A 15,804-nucleotide genomic window follows, 5' to 3' on the forward strand; every position below is an offset into this window, starting at 1 on the left:
GTAACTGGCCTACTGCTAGGCTGCTGCTTCCACACCCACAGGCAATAAGCTATTACTGACTGAGTCACTATATAAAGAGCTCTGCCCAGTGCTGATGTGATTCTAGTGCTCGACCTACTGCAGGGAGAATAAAGCCAGGTATAAACCCTTTTACCCCAAGAATATGCCTTTGTTGTTACTCAGTCTCACTGAATCCAGAGTGGACTTGCGCAGGGGCAATTCCCCTCAGGCAAGACATAAGCAAAGAATTTTGACCAGCTGAGGACAAAGGGAACATGAAATAGATGGTGCAGGAATCAAGTCATAATTACCAACCAGAAACAAGGACTATCACACTGGCTTTTTCAACAGAGACTTTAAACAGGTGTGGGAAGACTGAAGAAAGCAGAGGGAACATAGTGGTAGTAACAGCAGGAAGTGGAGCCCCCACCTCTGCAGGCCTGGGGGAACAAAGGGAAGAAGCTGGGGTTCATAACTTAGAAGCTTGGAGGAGGGTGGTGAGGAGGTGGAAACCAGGCCTCTGTGGGGAGAGCACTGCCTGGTGGTTATCTCTGAGTAGGGGTGTGTATGCAATGAGGTTGGTTCTGCGAATGAGGAAAAGCCTGAAAACCGGGACCAACTGCTGCTGCCAGGGTGAAGTAGCACTGCCGGGCCGATGCTGAAGGGACTCGCACACAGACGGGAAGGGAAGACACGTCTCCTCTCCCCTCTCAAGCCTCCCAGTGGTGCTCCTGTTGGCAGCCCCTGGCCTGGAAATGGTTTGCAGAGTCCCAGCCCCAGCAGGGTATAAAATGGTGAGTTTGGAGCTGAGAAACAACAACTGAATAATTGGTATGACTGGTTTTCCACATTCTTGGGTAGATGTGTTCAGTGAGGAGCATCTCAGTGCAGCCACAGGCCCCAGTGCATCTAGACAGGGTCTGAGGGAGCAAAAAGAGGTCTGCACATCTCCTGTAGATCATGAACGTCCCTTCAGAGAAGACCATGCATTCATTGTTTGTTTGTAGGAGGGAGAGCTGTATTGTACTAAATACAAGTGCTTGTTGTTGAAGGGTGTCTTGCCAATGGGTTTCAGCCCCAGGCAAGTTCGCTATGGATTCAGTATGACCAAAGAAAATGACTGCAAAACATTCTTGGGGTGAAAGGGTTATACCCAACTTTATTTCCAGGTGGCAGGTCAGTCACTAGAATCCCATTCACTCAGAGCGAGTCTGCACACAGCAAGCTGGTCTCTGCCTCTGGGCCCCTCTATCTGAACAGCTGTCCTCTGGACTTCTCTGCACAGTCGTCCCACACAGCCATCCTCCAGGCCTCTGTCCTTGGCGCTGCAACCACTCCAGCCTCTGCTCTCCTGTAGCCTTGCAGCCCTGACACCATGTCGCATCCAGAGCACTGGGCGGAGCTCTTTTTTATGGAGTCGATAGCCATGTATTGCCCACAGATGTGCAGTGAGCTAGTCAATCAGGGCCAGGTGAGAATCCTGGCCACAGGAACTCTCATTTTATCCACAAGGGGATATTTATGTTTTGAAGTTAAGTAAGGAAGAAAAATGTAGTTGGGTGTTGCACAGAGAAGGGGTAGACTGTAATGGACAGTCAATGTTGTTTTTGCCTATTCAGTGCCTTTGAACATCCTACCCTGTTTGGGAATCCTCTACATCCAAAGCAGGGTTCGGAAATGACTCCCCCCCAGCCTCTCCAGTCACTGGGGCAGGGCTTGTGCAGCTAGCTCCTCCTGCCATACACGACATTGGCAGACTGGGCTGCGGGGCCAGGGATTCTCCTGGAGTGGGCCAGGGGCATGATTTGGGCATGTTCCTACCTTCATGGCTTCCAGCCCTTGTTTTCTGTCCTTAGAAGATTCTGTAATCTACCTATTAACCCCTAGTAAGTCCCTTTTCTCCTTAAACCAACTACAGCAGGTTTCTCTTATTTGTGACTAAGAGCCTAATCAATTCAGATTGTAAGGCCATACTGTTTGCTGTATTATTCTTATCTCCGGCTTTGAAATTATTCATAAAGAATGTTTTAAAAATACTGTTTTTTAAAAATGCTGAGGGTATAATGGATGAAATAAGGAGATGAGGCAGGGGTAAGGTCCACAGAACTGGAGGAGGAATGGGCCAGAGACAGGAAGAAGAACCCATCCTTCTTTGTACGAGATAGGAGAGAAAACGTTAGTGTGCCTGCAGAGGTTACAGGTTTGGTCTCACCAAATCGAGAGGGTTCCCTATGAAAAATGGAAGGTCTTTTGTTGAGGGTAAGAGAGACATGGAATAGAAAGTGAGGAATTGGGAAGGTCTGAAACAGTGTCTCCAGAGAACGAGAAAGGCATGGACTCAGGAAACGTCGGATTGTCCATCCATATAAAAGACCCCACCGAGGTGGGAGACAATAAATTTGGCACCATTAGAAGCCAGCAGTCCTTGTATGGTCAGAAAAAAAAGGAGATGAATAGTTGAATGATTCAGAATTGGACTTTTGACAGATGTGTGCAACAGAAGGGTCAGAAAACTTAGGAGCTGGGGGTGTTGGAATGATAGGGCATGGTCTAGCCTCACTAGGAAAATGAGTGAGGGGATGAGGTCTTGGTGGTGAATCAAAAGAGCTCAGGAGTCAGGAGACTAGGTGGACATGTGGACAGCGGGTAATTGATAGAGAAAATCATGTGCCAAAGGTTGCAGTCAAAGTGGGGTTACTGCATTTCACATTTCACAAACTGATCAATTCTGGGTGATAACAAGATCAAGGTCTGGCTTTGAGAGAGCTTGGCCAAAATAGAGTGATTGAAGGCTAGTGGAGATGAAGAGGTAGAAGAATTAAAGGCCTGGCGTCAAAAGGGTCACCTTCCTGGTGGTTGAAGTCATCCAGACTGACAGCAAGGCACGTGGTGGAGAAAAACAGAGAGTCGAGAGTAATGATGAGTCTCTATACTAAATGTTCAATGCAAGCTTTCAGTGAATCACATGTACTATTTTCATAATTCTCTTACTTTTTCCTATATTATGTTTGTTCTTATATATTTTTAATGCCATTTAATATCCAGGCAATCACTTCTTTAGAACCTGGGTCCATCACTCAGAACAGCTGAGCACATAGGGCAAGTGCTTCTGCAGTCGTGGGCTAGTGGCCCAGCAGTGACCAAGGGCACTGCTGGCAGGAAGCCAAGCAAGCAGGAGAGTCGGGGTCACAGGCTGCCACTGCCACACCAGGCCATAGTGTCACAGGTGACTAACAGAGGCTCCAGGAAAACTAAGGGTCAATTGCTTGGGGATTTAAGAGAACACATCTCTGCTTTTTCTCTTCTGAAGTGATGTCCCTAAACTTTGGCGTGTCCTGTGTGAGTCACCCCCACCAGTGGCCTCCAGTGCTGCAGCCTACCTAGCCTAGAGGATACACTGAATCCGGCCATCCCTGTCCTGCTCACGAAGGGCACTGGGCTCCTGGATTACTTCATTTCCCTGGATCTCTCATGTCTACTCACAGACATCACTGAGCCTCCACGCTGCTAGTCTAAGCTACAGACCCTTCTTTCCCTCTATGATCTTCAGTTTTTTGGGACTTTAGAGCAGGATCAGCCTGAACCTTGGGTGTCTGGCATGATAAATGCCAAAGTACCACTGAACAGACGCTTCCTCCAGCTCTGAATTCCATCACTTTGCTGTGGCTAGGTAGAGCTTAGGGGATACAGGCTAATGTATTAAAGAGTAAAGGAGTATGGTATCGCCAACTCTCAAATGTTTTTGGAAAAAGCAGAGAAGGAAAATTGTTTTGAAAAGGATGATGCATTAAAAGGGGGCGGATTAATTACCAAAGGTGGAAATGCCCTAGTACGGGATACATTTTGTCCACTCCTTTGCTCTCCTCTACCTCCTGGTGTGGCAGGAAGATGTGCAGGGTGGCTTCCTCCCATTCTGTGATGAGTTTCTTCATTGACACCCCATGCCTGTGTGCATGCTGCCCCTGCCGAAAATGCCTCCCTCGAGTTCATCTAGAGAAGCTGGGTCATACCTCGGTGTCTGTTAGGCAGTCACCCGCCCTGACTTGCTTTCTAGGGAAAACAACTGGATCTCCAAGGCCAGTTCTTTTAGGTTTTCTGCTGTCTCCAAGTGCCCCCTACTGACTACAGAAAATACATCCTCTCGGTATGTTTTTCAGCCATGAGCCCAAATGTATAAAAAAAATATTTTCCAAATCTTGGCTTACTACCTAACATGAGCTCCCAATCAATTTACATAATTCAGAATAACTTCTCACCTCCACCAACATCTCCTGAGGTGGCATCAAAGTTCTGGGTGCCAGGACTAACCAGCTGTGGGGGAGGCACGTGCCCGTGTTCTTTGTCCTGCTGGAAAGGCTCCCTAGGGCACACCTGCCTCTCAGCTCCCAGGCGGTGTTTGGCCGTGTGTCCCACATCTTTCTGGTTCCAGATACTTCAGGGTCTCCAGGAGATTGTTCTGTGACACCCACTTGCTACCATTTCTACTCTGCCCACCCCATGTGGTCACTGCCCTGTAACGAGTAGCTACACTTTCTCAGGCACCCCTGTGAAACTAGCTCATCTGTTTGGGGATCCCCAGCCTCACCTGGGGCTTTTCTCAAGACCCTGGTCTTGGCCTAAGGACAGGAAAGGTGAAGGGCTCCCGCACTGGTTGTGGGCGGGAACCCTCTCCAGGTCCCTCCTTCACGCGCCAGCTTGAGGAAGTGGGGCTATGGGAGTAGCAGAGGTGGAATAAGCACAAAAAAGAAAAACTGGCTTAGTAGGTTTCTTTGCAAATTTTTTGGTCTTGTACCAGAAAATATTCAGCCTTTTCTCTCCTTATAAGTAAACACCAAGAATTTGACATCTTTGTTTTCTGGTCTCATCAATGCCTCTTTGACAACTTCCTCTTGGGTTCTGGTGCCCTTTTGAGCAACCTGGGCTGGGGTGGGGCTCAGGATATGCATGAAGAAATTTAGCATAGACCAGGGGGGACAGACCAAACCACCTCCAGTATCCTCCTGCCTTAGCCACAAGACAGGAGAATGCATCAATTTTTATAGTTTACAAAACACAGGGTAGCTTCTACCTTTTGAGACTTCCTTTCCTTGCATCTCCTTTTAAAACGTTTTTTTACTTGCTTTTTCCAGAAACATCTGAGAGTGACTTGAAAACAGAAGTCAAACTCCTTTATCTTAATCCTTTAGCTAGTATCTCCTAGGAAATAAGACATGCTTTTACTTACCCAAAGTATGACTGAATTCAGGAAATTTAACACTGATAACAATATTTTTAAATATATGCTCCATATTTAAATTTCTCTAATCCTCCCAATATTTACTTTTATAGCATCTTTTCAATTCAAGAATTCAATTCAATCATGAATTGCATCAGTTGTCTCTTTATCCTCCTTCATTCTGGAACAGTTCTTTAGTTTTTATTTCATGACACTGACATTTTTAAAGAGAGCAGGTATCTTGTTTTATAAAATATCCCTCAATTTGTCAACCTCATGACTGAGGGCTTGCATTTCTGGCTGACCAGCACAGTCCTACCCTGTACATCTCACAAGGAGGCATCCGATACCAGCTTGTCCCAGTGGGTAAAAGGAATTTTGATGACTCGTTTAAAGTGGTACGCAACAGGTTTCTCCAAAGAGATGCCTTTTTCCCAGGTTGAAAATTAAGAAACTATCTGTGGGAAGATACAATGCATGTAAATATCCTGCTACTTAACAAGTTCTTATCCAGTGGTTTTAGCACCAGTTGTCTAACAATGAGTTAGTTTTATGGTTGCAAAATAGTGGTTTTTCAAACTCTATTGTCCCTCCTGTATTCATCACTTGCCATTCTACTTAAGAAAGGACTTAGAAGAATGCATTCTAGGATCTTTCTCCCAGCCCTCCTCTACACCTTCACCTTCTGCTTGAACACGTTCCCCACCTGACCCATCCTGAAAGCCTTGCCCCAAAGCCTCCCTCACCCCGGTGGGGCAGATGAACCCGCCCGCGCTCTCCCCAGCAAGGTGGGGCCCAGCTGCCTGGTCTTCCTGAGCCCCAGAGGCAGGGGGAGTTTGGGGAGGGGGACCCTCCCTCCCGTGGCAGGACTCCCACCCCAACTCCACCTGGGATAGCATGGTGGTACTCAAACTTTAGTGGGGCCCAAACTCACCTGGAGAGCCGGTAAGACACAGGCCCCTGGGCCCTAGCTCCGGGAGTTCTGCGCACTACCTGAGAACCTCACTGGATGAACAACAAAAGTTTGTTTCTCCTCCCAATCATATGTACAGGCGAATGCGCAGGGAGTCTGGCCACGGTGCTCCCCGCAGGTGCAGGATGATGAAGTCTCTGCCAGTTTGTGCTGTCACCATGTCACACGCGGATGCAGGGGAAGTGCGCATGGATTGTTCTCTGCTCATAGCCCTCTGGGCAGAATGGATCCTGTGCCTTCCCCATGCACTGCAAAGTGGTTGGGAAACATGAGATCCGATGGGCCATTTGGTGAGCACCAGGGCCTCTGCCACAATTGTGCTCCCCTTGTCTACTAGCACATAGCCATGTGGGCCTCCTTTCTGTTCCTCAAACACACCCAATACTTTCCTAGTGTTGCCCCTTTGCACCAGCTACTCTCTGCCCCATGTTCTTGTGCCAGATCTCACGTGTTTCACTCAAACGCCACCTCCCTGGAGAGGCCCTCCCTGACTACCCAAAGGAGCCACCTGCTCCCTCACACCACCCAATTTTAGTGCCCTGCATACCCCTTATTATGCCGCGGTTGGTGTCCTCTTCCTCCTTTTAACAGATCAGATGTGCACGCCATGAGAGAGGTTGCTCACTTGCCTATCATTGAGTCCCCACTGCCTAAAACAATGCCTGGCACATGGTAGATATTCAAAATATATTTTCTCAGTTAATTAACCCTAAGGTGTTTTACTCTTTCCATTTACAGCTTAAAAAGATGGAGGGCCAAAAGAGAGAAGTGACTTGCCCAAGGTCACACCACTACCCCATGGCAGCAACTGGTTTAAAAGCCATGCTGCCACCACCCACTACTGTGTCTGCTTGTGTGATTTTACTGCTTCCAAATACTGGGGTGGCAGAGTAAGTGTATCGTTTTCCTATGATGCTCTAGCTGGTGACACTCCACTGTCCTGGGTTTTTAAAAGCTGCTTAGCCGAATACTGTAGAAGGCAATTTACTAACATCTATCTTGGAATTTATCTCACAGATGCACTCATGTGTGGAAAATAATGTATTTGCAAAGTTACTTATTACAGTGCTGTGATAACAAAAGACAAGAATTAACTCAACACCCTGTAGGATACTGGCCCACAGGGGTGTATGCATTCACAGTTGGTATGTGATGCTGTGGAAAAGTAGGGAACACCTTTGGGTTCTGAGCGGAAAGTGGTCTAAGGTATATTATTATGCTAAAAGAAAGGGTGGCCATAACAGTATGTAAAGTATACGGATTTCATTTAATTTCCCCAAAGAGTTGAATACTTTCAAGTCTTATGTAAAGAGATCACCTCAGTGAAAAAAAAAAAACACAAATCAGAACACCAGTGTGGTTTCCATCATATTAATTATTTTATTGGTATTTATTAGCAAATAAAATTTTATTGTTGATGTTTGAGGCATCACAACACACTTTTTTGGTAGTGGGTGCACAGTGTTGATCATTTATTTACTATACTAAACACTGCAACCTCCGAACTGCTGATTTTCATGTGGGTGTTTGTGATGATGGGGGGCTCCTCTCTGTCGGTGCAGGAAGTGGGCCCCTCAGTCTGTGGTTGTCATGTTCTTGTTATTCTACCTACTGCTTTAAAATACATTCAAATAAAAAGAGTTGCGTCCCTTCCTTGCAATGGGAGCACATGTACAACCACAGGGAGACTTGGGACATCATCAACCAACACCCTTGTGTTCAGAGAATAAATCTCCTGAAATTGGGGGACTGAAACGTGCTCCTGGGGACTTTCTCAAGGAATCTTCAGTGGACGTAAGGTTACACTCACTCAAGTAAAGGACACCTCTTTTGCTAAGGTGGGGCAGGGGTGGGGGGAATAGGGCATATGAAATGACAACTTCATTTGCACGTGACGCTGTGCCTCCATGAGGACCTGGAATACATGGCCACAGAGCGTGGTGGGGTGCAGTGCAGTCCTCAGACTAGAATAAACACATTTCCTGCTTGGATTGGAATGCCGCAGGCACACTGTGCCCCAGCTGGGAAGGGCAGAGGATGTTTGTTTAAAATACAGCACACACATTAATAAATAAAAGTTCAAAACTCAGTCGGCAACAGCAACAGGCCCGGGTTCCCACTCACTTGGGGCTCTCCTCATAAGCACCTCTTACCATTTTCCTAGGAAAAGTGGCACAAGGAGACAAAGGGCTTTGAGGGGAGAAAGTATCTTGTGACCATTCTGTTCTGAAACAAGAGGGCAAAACACGTGGGCATCGAATGGCTGCAATGGAAGACCACCTACGGGAAAGCACGCGGACTGGGCCGGGCTTCCAGCGTAAAGCTTGGAGCCCGGAACGCCAGGGCCTTGTTTCTCCCATGGACTGGGTTAAGAGTATGTTTGGTTGTGGTTCTTGCTATTTTTACTGGTACCAGACTTTTTTCACAATCTGTTCTCTAGTCCCTTTCCCTTTGATCCCATTGTGAAAGTTGTCTTGAGTCTGGTTTAATCATTTTGGTGGCGACCCTGGGTCCCAGAAATAAGCTGCTACCTTGGCGGCTTGGTGTGTTTGAAACTTGTCATAGAGCCACAGAGAGAATGTACACTGTGACTTCCCATCTAGTACCATTACTTAAAAAATAAAAAATATATAAAAAATGAAAAAAATCACACAGAACACACAGTGGCTGCTGAACAGTGCAGTGGGAGTATAAATACATTCTCTTTCAAGTCAGACGTCTGGTCTGACAGCTGATTACAAACATTGAAGGATGACTTCACGTTGAAGACATGGAAAGAAAAAGTCACACCTCAAAACAGAAGTGACTGTCCACTGGCGCGGAGCAGTGGAGGTCTTGGAGAAGCTGGGCCACCCGTAAAAGGAAGCATGGCCCTCCAATCCTGAAAGCTACATGTGGCTGTGGACGGAGGCTCCTTGCACTGTTACAGGCTGGGTGAGGCAATGTGCCTGACGACACTGGGTGGCAGAGGCACTGTGCCCCATGCCCTCTGACAGCACTGGCAGCCAGCCACGAATTCACTGGTTTCCTATCCATGGGATAAGAACGCACTTGGGAGTTTCAGTGCTTCTCAAAGGAAAGGAGAAAGGACACCTGCCTGCCCCTGTCCCCAGGCCAGCACAGGTGACATCCTCAGGAGAGTGAGGACAGTGCTGGGCTCTTCCTGGGGCATCTGCAGGAAAGGCAGGGCGGATACAAGGTCCCCAAGTCCTCTGTACACATTTTACAAAGTCTCCGCTCTTCCCCACTAGGCACAAGGTTGATTTGTCTAGCTCAGGATAGGACGAGCAGAGGAGGAAAGAGGGCGAGTGTGCAGTGCAGGAGGAAGACAGGGAGGCAGGAGCCAGACTGGTCTCCTCCGGGAAAGGGCCCCCGTCCCAGCCTCCCAGCCTCCCAGCCTCACCGTAAGCAAGTTTGTTTGGGGAGCTTAGCACCCATCAAGATGCCCGAGGCGAGAGTCACGGGGGCCTTCATCTGCATGCTGGACCCCACCATGGTGGGGAAGCTGCGGTTCCGTCGGATGCCACTGTGGAGCTGTAGCCCGCCGATGGCACTGCTGACCGCGGGGCAGCCGAGGGGCAGGCCCTCGGGGACCAGGCCTCCAGGGACAAGGGCCGGTGCTGGGCCCGGCGGCCTGCAGAGGAGAGGCCCCTGATCCTCAGTCAAGGTGGGGACATGGGCTCGTCCCGAGTTCACCACTTTGGCCACACCAAACCTCCTGACTTTGTCCACGAGGTTGAGGTTGGAGACCGACACATCCGTCTGGCTTTCACTGCTCCGGACATTCTTCTTCTCCCTCACCTCCCTCAGGATGGAGCTGGCCGGCTTGGAAGCCAGAAAGTTGTCATAGGGAGGGCTCGTGCACTTGAACTCGAAGGAGGGTGGGGAGGATGTGGGCGTCTGCATAGGTGAGTTGGGTGGGGTGGAGGGGATCACAGCCATCCTGGGTGTGTGGGAGTGCAGGAGGGAGCCCCTGCCGGCCCTGTCCCAGCTCTGGGGGTCATACACGGCCGCGGAGATGCCCCGCTCCTTCAGTAGCCACACCAGCCCCAGAGACGTGCTCATGGTGGTCGTGGACTCACGGATGTTAGTGAAGGATTCCGCCAGGCTCAGTCTCCGCGGAGTGCACGGTGTGGCCACTGGCGTGGACTTCAAGTGGCTGGCACTGCCACAAGCTGGAGTTGGGGCTGAGTTAAGGCTGAGAGGAAAGACAATAGGTCATTCATCAGAAAGTGACCCTGAGCACCCACAAAAAGGGCTGGTGGCCAGCGTCCTACAGGGGCACAGGGCAGGCCCGGGACATGAGAGGATTCCCCCAGGCTCCCAGGTACCTCTTTTCATGTCCGCTAATCCTCTCACCCATGGGGGCCTTGGGGTCCCTGAAGTGGAAGCATGGCTTAAGTTAACAGGAAGCTGTGCACAATTCCCTTCTCTCAGTTCTGGAAGGTGGGTGTAACAGGTAGGGGAACCGAGGCTCAGAGTTGGGTGGCTTATTTGCTATCACACTCAGCTATCAAGATCCTGGATTCTAACCCAAATCTGAGTGACCCCAGTGGGAGGAAGCCCTTTGGCAGAGAGGCATTCTTTCCCTATCAAATTTACTCGAATTCCAGCATTCCTTCCTAATACCTGCTTCCTTGAGGCAAGCAGCTAACCGGGACTGTGGGCTAGGAGAGTTTATCCCAGGAATGGCCACAGCAGGCGGGACATCCAGGTGGAGGGCCCTCGGGTGACTGGCAGGCTGAGGCTGAAGGTGTACGCCAAGTCAGCAGCAGACCCCGGCCTCCCGGCTCCACTACGGTGCTCTTCCGGGTGCCCAAATCCACCCCGAAGCGTGTAGTCACAGGGGCGGAGGAAGCCATGTCGTGTATTACTAGGCCCACTTGCAGGGAGCCTACTGGACAAAGGCCACTGGCGTGCGACACGTGTGTTACTAAGGAAGCAGCAAGAGTCCTTCATCCACGAGTCATGCTGACTGAGGCCTCACCATGTTCTACAAGCTGGGAGCCATCAGTGAAGGGAGGTAGGACAGAAATGAGTAATAGGGCAGCAGAGGAAATGCTCTGCTCTCTGGGTAAGGAGCTGGAAAGGCCCTCTTTACCAGCTGCTCCAGGGATGGGGTGAAGCCTCACAAGGCACGGAAGCCCTGCATGGCCGCTGGGTGAGCCACCCGGGGCAAAGCTGCACATCCCCTGACAGTCTTACGGGAGACCTGCCCAGGCCCCTGCCCGAGCACGTGTTGCAGGCTGTGGGCATCCCGGGAGCAGGACGGGCAGCAGGGTGGTACCCAGGACCAGGGGATGGAGCCCTCTCACCCCAGCCTGGCAGGGGGAAGGCCAGATACGTGGGGCAAAGCGCCAACTGGGGGAGGGGAAAGAAGAGGCCCACTTGGGAGCAGGTCCCTGCAATGACCGGAATGGGGCTCCTCCTAAGGAAGGGGCAGTTCACAAGCAGGCAGAAGCTGAGGCATCACTTGGCTCCGCACTCAAGTGACCTCACCGCTGCTGGTCAGCACAAGGTGAGGAGCACAGAACAGGACTGTCACGCGAGCTCAGGGCAGGGATGCCTGCGGGTGGGGAGCACTCAGAGAGATATGAGGTTAGAGACCACAGCAGATGCCTAAGGTTAACAGGTGTGCTCTTCAAAAGGTGCAGGTGGAATTCCACAAAATGTTGGTGTACAGACAATAGAGGACAAAGACATGCTGGACTTAAAATCTTGTTTGTAGGGTCATTCCCAGGGAGATATTCAATTTTGTTTCAAGCTGTCATTCTTTCAAACTCAGGGACAAGCCTCTTACTACTGGCTGCCCAGGCTTTTTTGGTCCTGACAAGGCCCTATCGGCTTAGAGATGAAGACAGGTATAGTTTTGAGTCCTATGACTACAGTCAGAAGAGCACCAGGGCACCAGTCTCTCTGGGGGAAGCTCTGTCTGTGGTTTTAAAAACAACATCTTCAAACATAAAGCTACAGGATGGGGAAGCTGGGTTCTTCAAAAGCAGGAAGGGAGACAGAGTAGACAAGCTATAATAATGTAGAGGCACCCTTCTGGGGCAAACTTTGGTTAGGCCTGTATTAGTGCCGGCACTTGGCTCAACTGGGGCGTTTAGATAGGTTAGGGGTATCCACAGTCAAGGCCACGTTAGGCAGGCACAACCAGAGACACATCCATGCCTAGGTCCTGGGTTAGTGGCGGCCCTGCACGCAGACACAGCTCTGTCCACGGGCCCTGCCAGGCAGTCCTGCTGCAGCGTGCTCACCCCCTGCCTCGCCTGTGGGCTCACACTCTGCCCTACACCTCCTCCCAGCTCAGCGGGGCATAGGGCTGCTTCGTCGTCCTTCTCACTTGACCTGTGGAGAATGATTCATAGTTTAAGGTGCTCCTTGGGAGGGCTGCTGCCTCTGAGCAGGCCTGCTCACCTCCCTCCCCAGCACTGCCTTGGTTACACCACAGAGGAAATGGCTGAGGGGGATCACTTCAGCATGTCAGGGGAGACCATTTTCTCTTTCACTGGAAGCCATGGAAGGCCTGAAGTCAAGCCCAGCAGACTCTCGCGTGCCAGATGCTGCCAACCTCGCCAGCTTCTTGGAGGCACCGGAGGGAGATGGGCCGCGCTGTGCACATGGCTCAGGGTCCCCACCATATCATTTCAGTCATGTCTGTGTGGCTGTGGTGCATGGTCCCTGTGGTCTATTCCAGAGGCCTGGGGGCTTCCACAGGGCTCAGTAGCTCCGTTCTGTGAAAGAGCTCCATGCTCTACTAGCAAACTTTGGGGCAAAAGCCAGATTGGGCCTTAGGACCTGTGAGAGTGTCAGCTTCAGCTGGTTGAGGAAGAGCCTGAGAACCCTCCCTGGACAACTAAAAGCGAAACTAAAGTTGGGCCCAGGCCTCTCTGCACTGGATCTAATTCCATGGGGGCCTCAATCAAATGGAAAGATGGTGATCAAACAGCACCAGTGACTGCAAGTGCTTCAAGATCTTTTGGTGGCCTGAGCTGGCTTTTTGAATGAGCCTATTTTGGCTCTCCTGAGCATTAAGTCTTACAGGGAGGGCCCTGACCTCACCACACCCCTGCCCACTCCAGGGCCAGGCCCCTTACCTTGGTGTGACCCGTGTGAGCTCATCGGAAGGATGCAGGATGCGACAGGTGGTGAAGGTGAAGGTGGAGTTGGTCTGTGACATGCACTTCCCAGGGTGGTGTGCTAAATTGGGGGGAACAGAGTATATTCCTTGCATCCAAGTGTACCCATGAGAAAGGTAAAAATCCAGCCCAGTCCTCAACAGACGTTAAGAAGCAATGAGCTACCTTTTTAACTGGATCTGGGCAGGAAGGTGAAACACAGATGTTCTGTATCGAAGGTGGTTCCTCAGAAATAACCACACTTTTGAGCACTGTGCAAAGCATCGAATTCCAGCTTCCAGCCCAGTCCAGACAGGGTCCCCATCAGTGTTCTGTGGCCAGTAGTGGATCCAGTTTGAGGGGCTAATGGGCCCTTGGGGTCAATTTGGGTTCCCTCCTTCAGGGGTCAGAATAAGCTTCCTTCATTGGCAGACAGGTGCCAGAGTAGGGGGGATGAGGGGAGAGGTGCAGGGCAGGGAGGGGCGCTTGCTGTGAGGAGAAAGGGCTTGGCCAAGATGCTCCCTCTGCTGTTCGCATGAAGAGGGGCTTGGGGAAGCTGGCTCCACTACTGTCAGTGGTCGGCAGGGCGGGAGATGGGATCTCAGCTGCCTCAGCAACAACGCCGCAAGAGTCCGAGAGCCCAGGGCTCTCTGTGGCGCTGAGGCTCTGGGATCAGGTCTGGTGTGACGCCCCGTGGTGGGAGCAGCCACCAGTGACCCCAGGCCGCTGTCTTGCCATCTCTAGGATGTCTGATTTTAATGAACATGTATAGCAACATGTTGTCCTCAATTTATTTCCTTTTAAGCTCTAAAGAGTTGTTGTTAAGGCAGTTGTGACTATGATCTGGAGCAAAGTAAATCACAGAAGCATTAGGACCGCGATCAGAATGCTGCAGAGAGGTAAGTAGTAAGGAGTACTCAGTGGGACACATCATGATTGTAGGTCATCCTTGTTCATAACTCAAATGTAAAATAAACAAAAAATTAAAAGAAAAAGGAAAAACAGATGCCGCTCCAAACAGCATGCACGGTGAGGAGCCGGGATAGTCCCCCACACTGCCCAACCCCGGCCCTGCAGCAGCTCAGCCCCCAGAGACCTCCTGGGAGAGACCCATCAGCGAAGCAGAGGCCATGAGCACTCTGAAGATTCAAAAGGCTGTGAATTAGAATCTTGTAGCTCTTTACGTCAAGTTCTCTCTTGGATTTGACAAAAAGGAAAACAAAACAGAAGAGACTGTTTTGAAACCTACAGGTCTACACACAGGTGACTGCGTCTTAAAAAAAACAAACCCAAAAAACAAAACAACTGAAGGCAAGCAGGACAAAGCCAGAGGACAAAAAAGGTGGTGGTGCTGGAGCAGCAAAGAGGGTTCATCTGCCCGGGACGGTGGCCCGGGCGGCCTCCTGGCGTCCAACGGGCTCTGCGGCCCTGGCCTGGCAGCCAACCCCAGCCCCTGCCCCGCCAACTCTCAGCCCCAGGGAGCTGGACCCAGCAGAGCAGGAGGGCGGGGTGGGACACACATAAAAACTGCCTTCATGCATCTTGTTTCTCAACCAATCAGTGTAATGGTTTGGAACTCAGGTAACTGAGAACTTGCTGCAAGCAAAACAAAAATGAAACAAGCTATGAAGGAAGGGGAACCAAACAATCACGACTCTGACTGCGTAAGGTTTAGAAACAAAAGCAACAAAAAGCCTGAGAAGAGCATCCCAGACAAGAGGCATGAGGGTTATTTGGAAAGAAGGAAAGAAAAATGCAGTACAAGAATTAAGACAAGGTAGTTGAAAGATAACATTAGAAAAATCAAACAAAGGCGAGGTTCAATTTAAAATTAGAAGCGTACCCCACAAATCAAAAGGTCACAATGTTCGTGTCCTCCTCCACCCCGTTACATATGGGATCCTCAATTGCAACAGGTGGTGTGAGATGGACATTTTAGGGACACAGTTGCATCAGCAGAAGCAAAACCCATCTTATGCAAATGGGTTTTGGGACTAGGAAGAGGCTGCTAAAATTCAGAAGTCATCATTCCCCAGAAGCAAGGGATAGCTTTACAAGACTGAGGAAGATCAACAAGTATCAAAAGCGCCCAAGCCAGAGGTTCAGCCCCTCCAAGATACCACTGGGACGCCTGGGCCGGCCAGCTCTCCGCAGTCACCACTGCCTGCCGGGCTGCTGCAGCGCCTCCCTTCCTTGGGACACAACAACAGAGGCAGTGAGTCTCCCAGGCCCCTGGTGCTCGCCACAGAGCCACTGCGGGCTGAAGCCTAAAACCCTGCGTGCAGGAAAGGGCAGTTTTCTCAATGCAAGAGGCATGTGACACATTCGTCTTGGGGGAGCAGGGGGCTCAGGGTAAAGGCTCACCACTGAGCTCCCAGGTCCCCACCCGGCACAGAAGCCCTGCCTCGGATGCTGTGTTGCTTGCCTTGTGCTGCTCCGCTGGGGCCTTCAAGGCCAGACTTTCTTAGATTTCCTACTGAAATCCTTACTCTTTT

At 50.5% G+C, this 15,804-nt stretch overlaps 1 protein-coding gene across 8 annotated transcripts in view; it reads right to left on the reverse strand.

Annotated features, from left to right (window-relative positions):
• Positions 1–7,543: 7,543 nt before the first annotated feature.
• Positions 7,544–15,804, reverse strand: part of TRAK1 (trafficking kinesin protein 1) — a 133,952-nt gene continuing 125,691 nt past the window's right edge. For 7 of the 8 annotated variants that reach the window (XM_036897205.2, XM_036897204.2, XM_036897210.2 and 4 more), the window contains 2 exons: positions 13,289–13,391; positions 7,544–10,386 (listed from right to left, as the gene is read on the reverse strand). In XM_036897205.2, the coding sequence (XP_036753100.2) occupies positions 9,588–10,386; positions 13,289–13,391 (902 nt within the window). In that variant the 3' untranslated portion in view covers positions 7,544–9,587. Of the gene's footprint in view, positions 10,387–12,448; positions 12,540–13,288; positions 13,392–15,804 lie in introns of all 8 variants that reach the window. The other variant, XM_057497562.1, reaches the window with a different exon arrangement.

Source organism: Manis pentadactyla, chromosome 1 (genome assembly GCF_030020395.1).
Source record: "Manis pentadactyla isolate mManPen7 chromosome 1, mManPen7.hap1, whole genome shotgun sequence".
In the NCBI taxonomy this organism is placed as follows: domain Eukaryota; kingdom Metazoa; phylum Chordata; class Mammalia; order Pholidota; family Manidae; genus Manis; species Manis pentadactyla.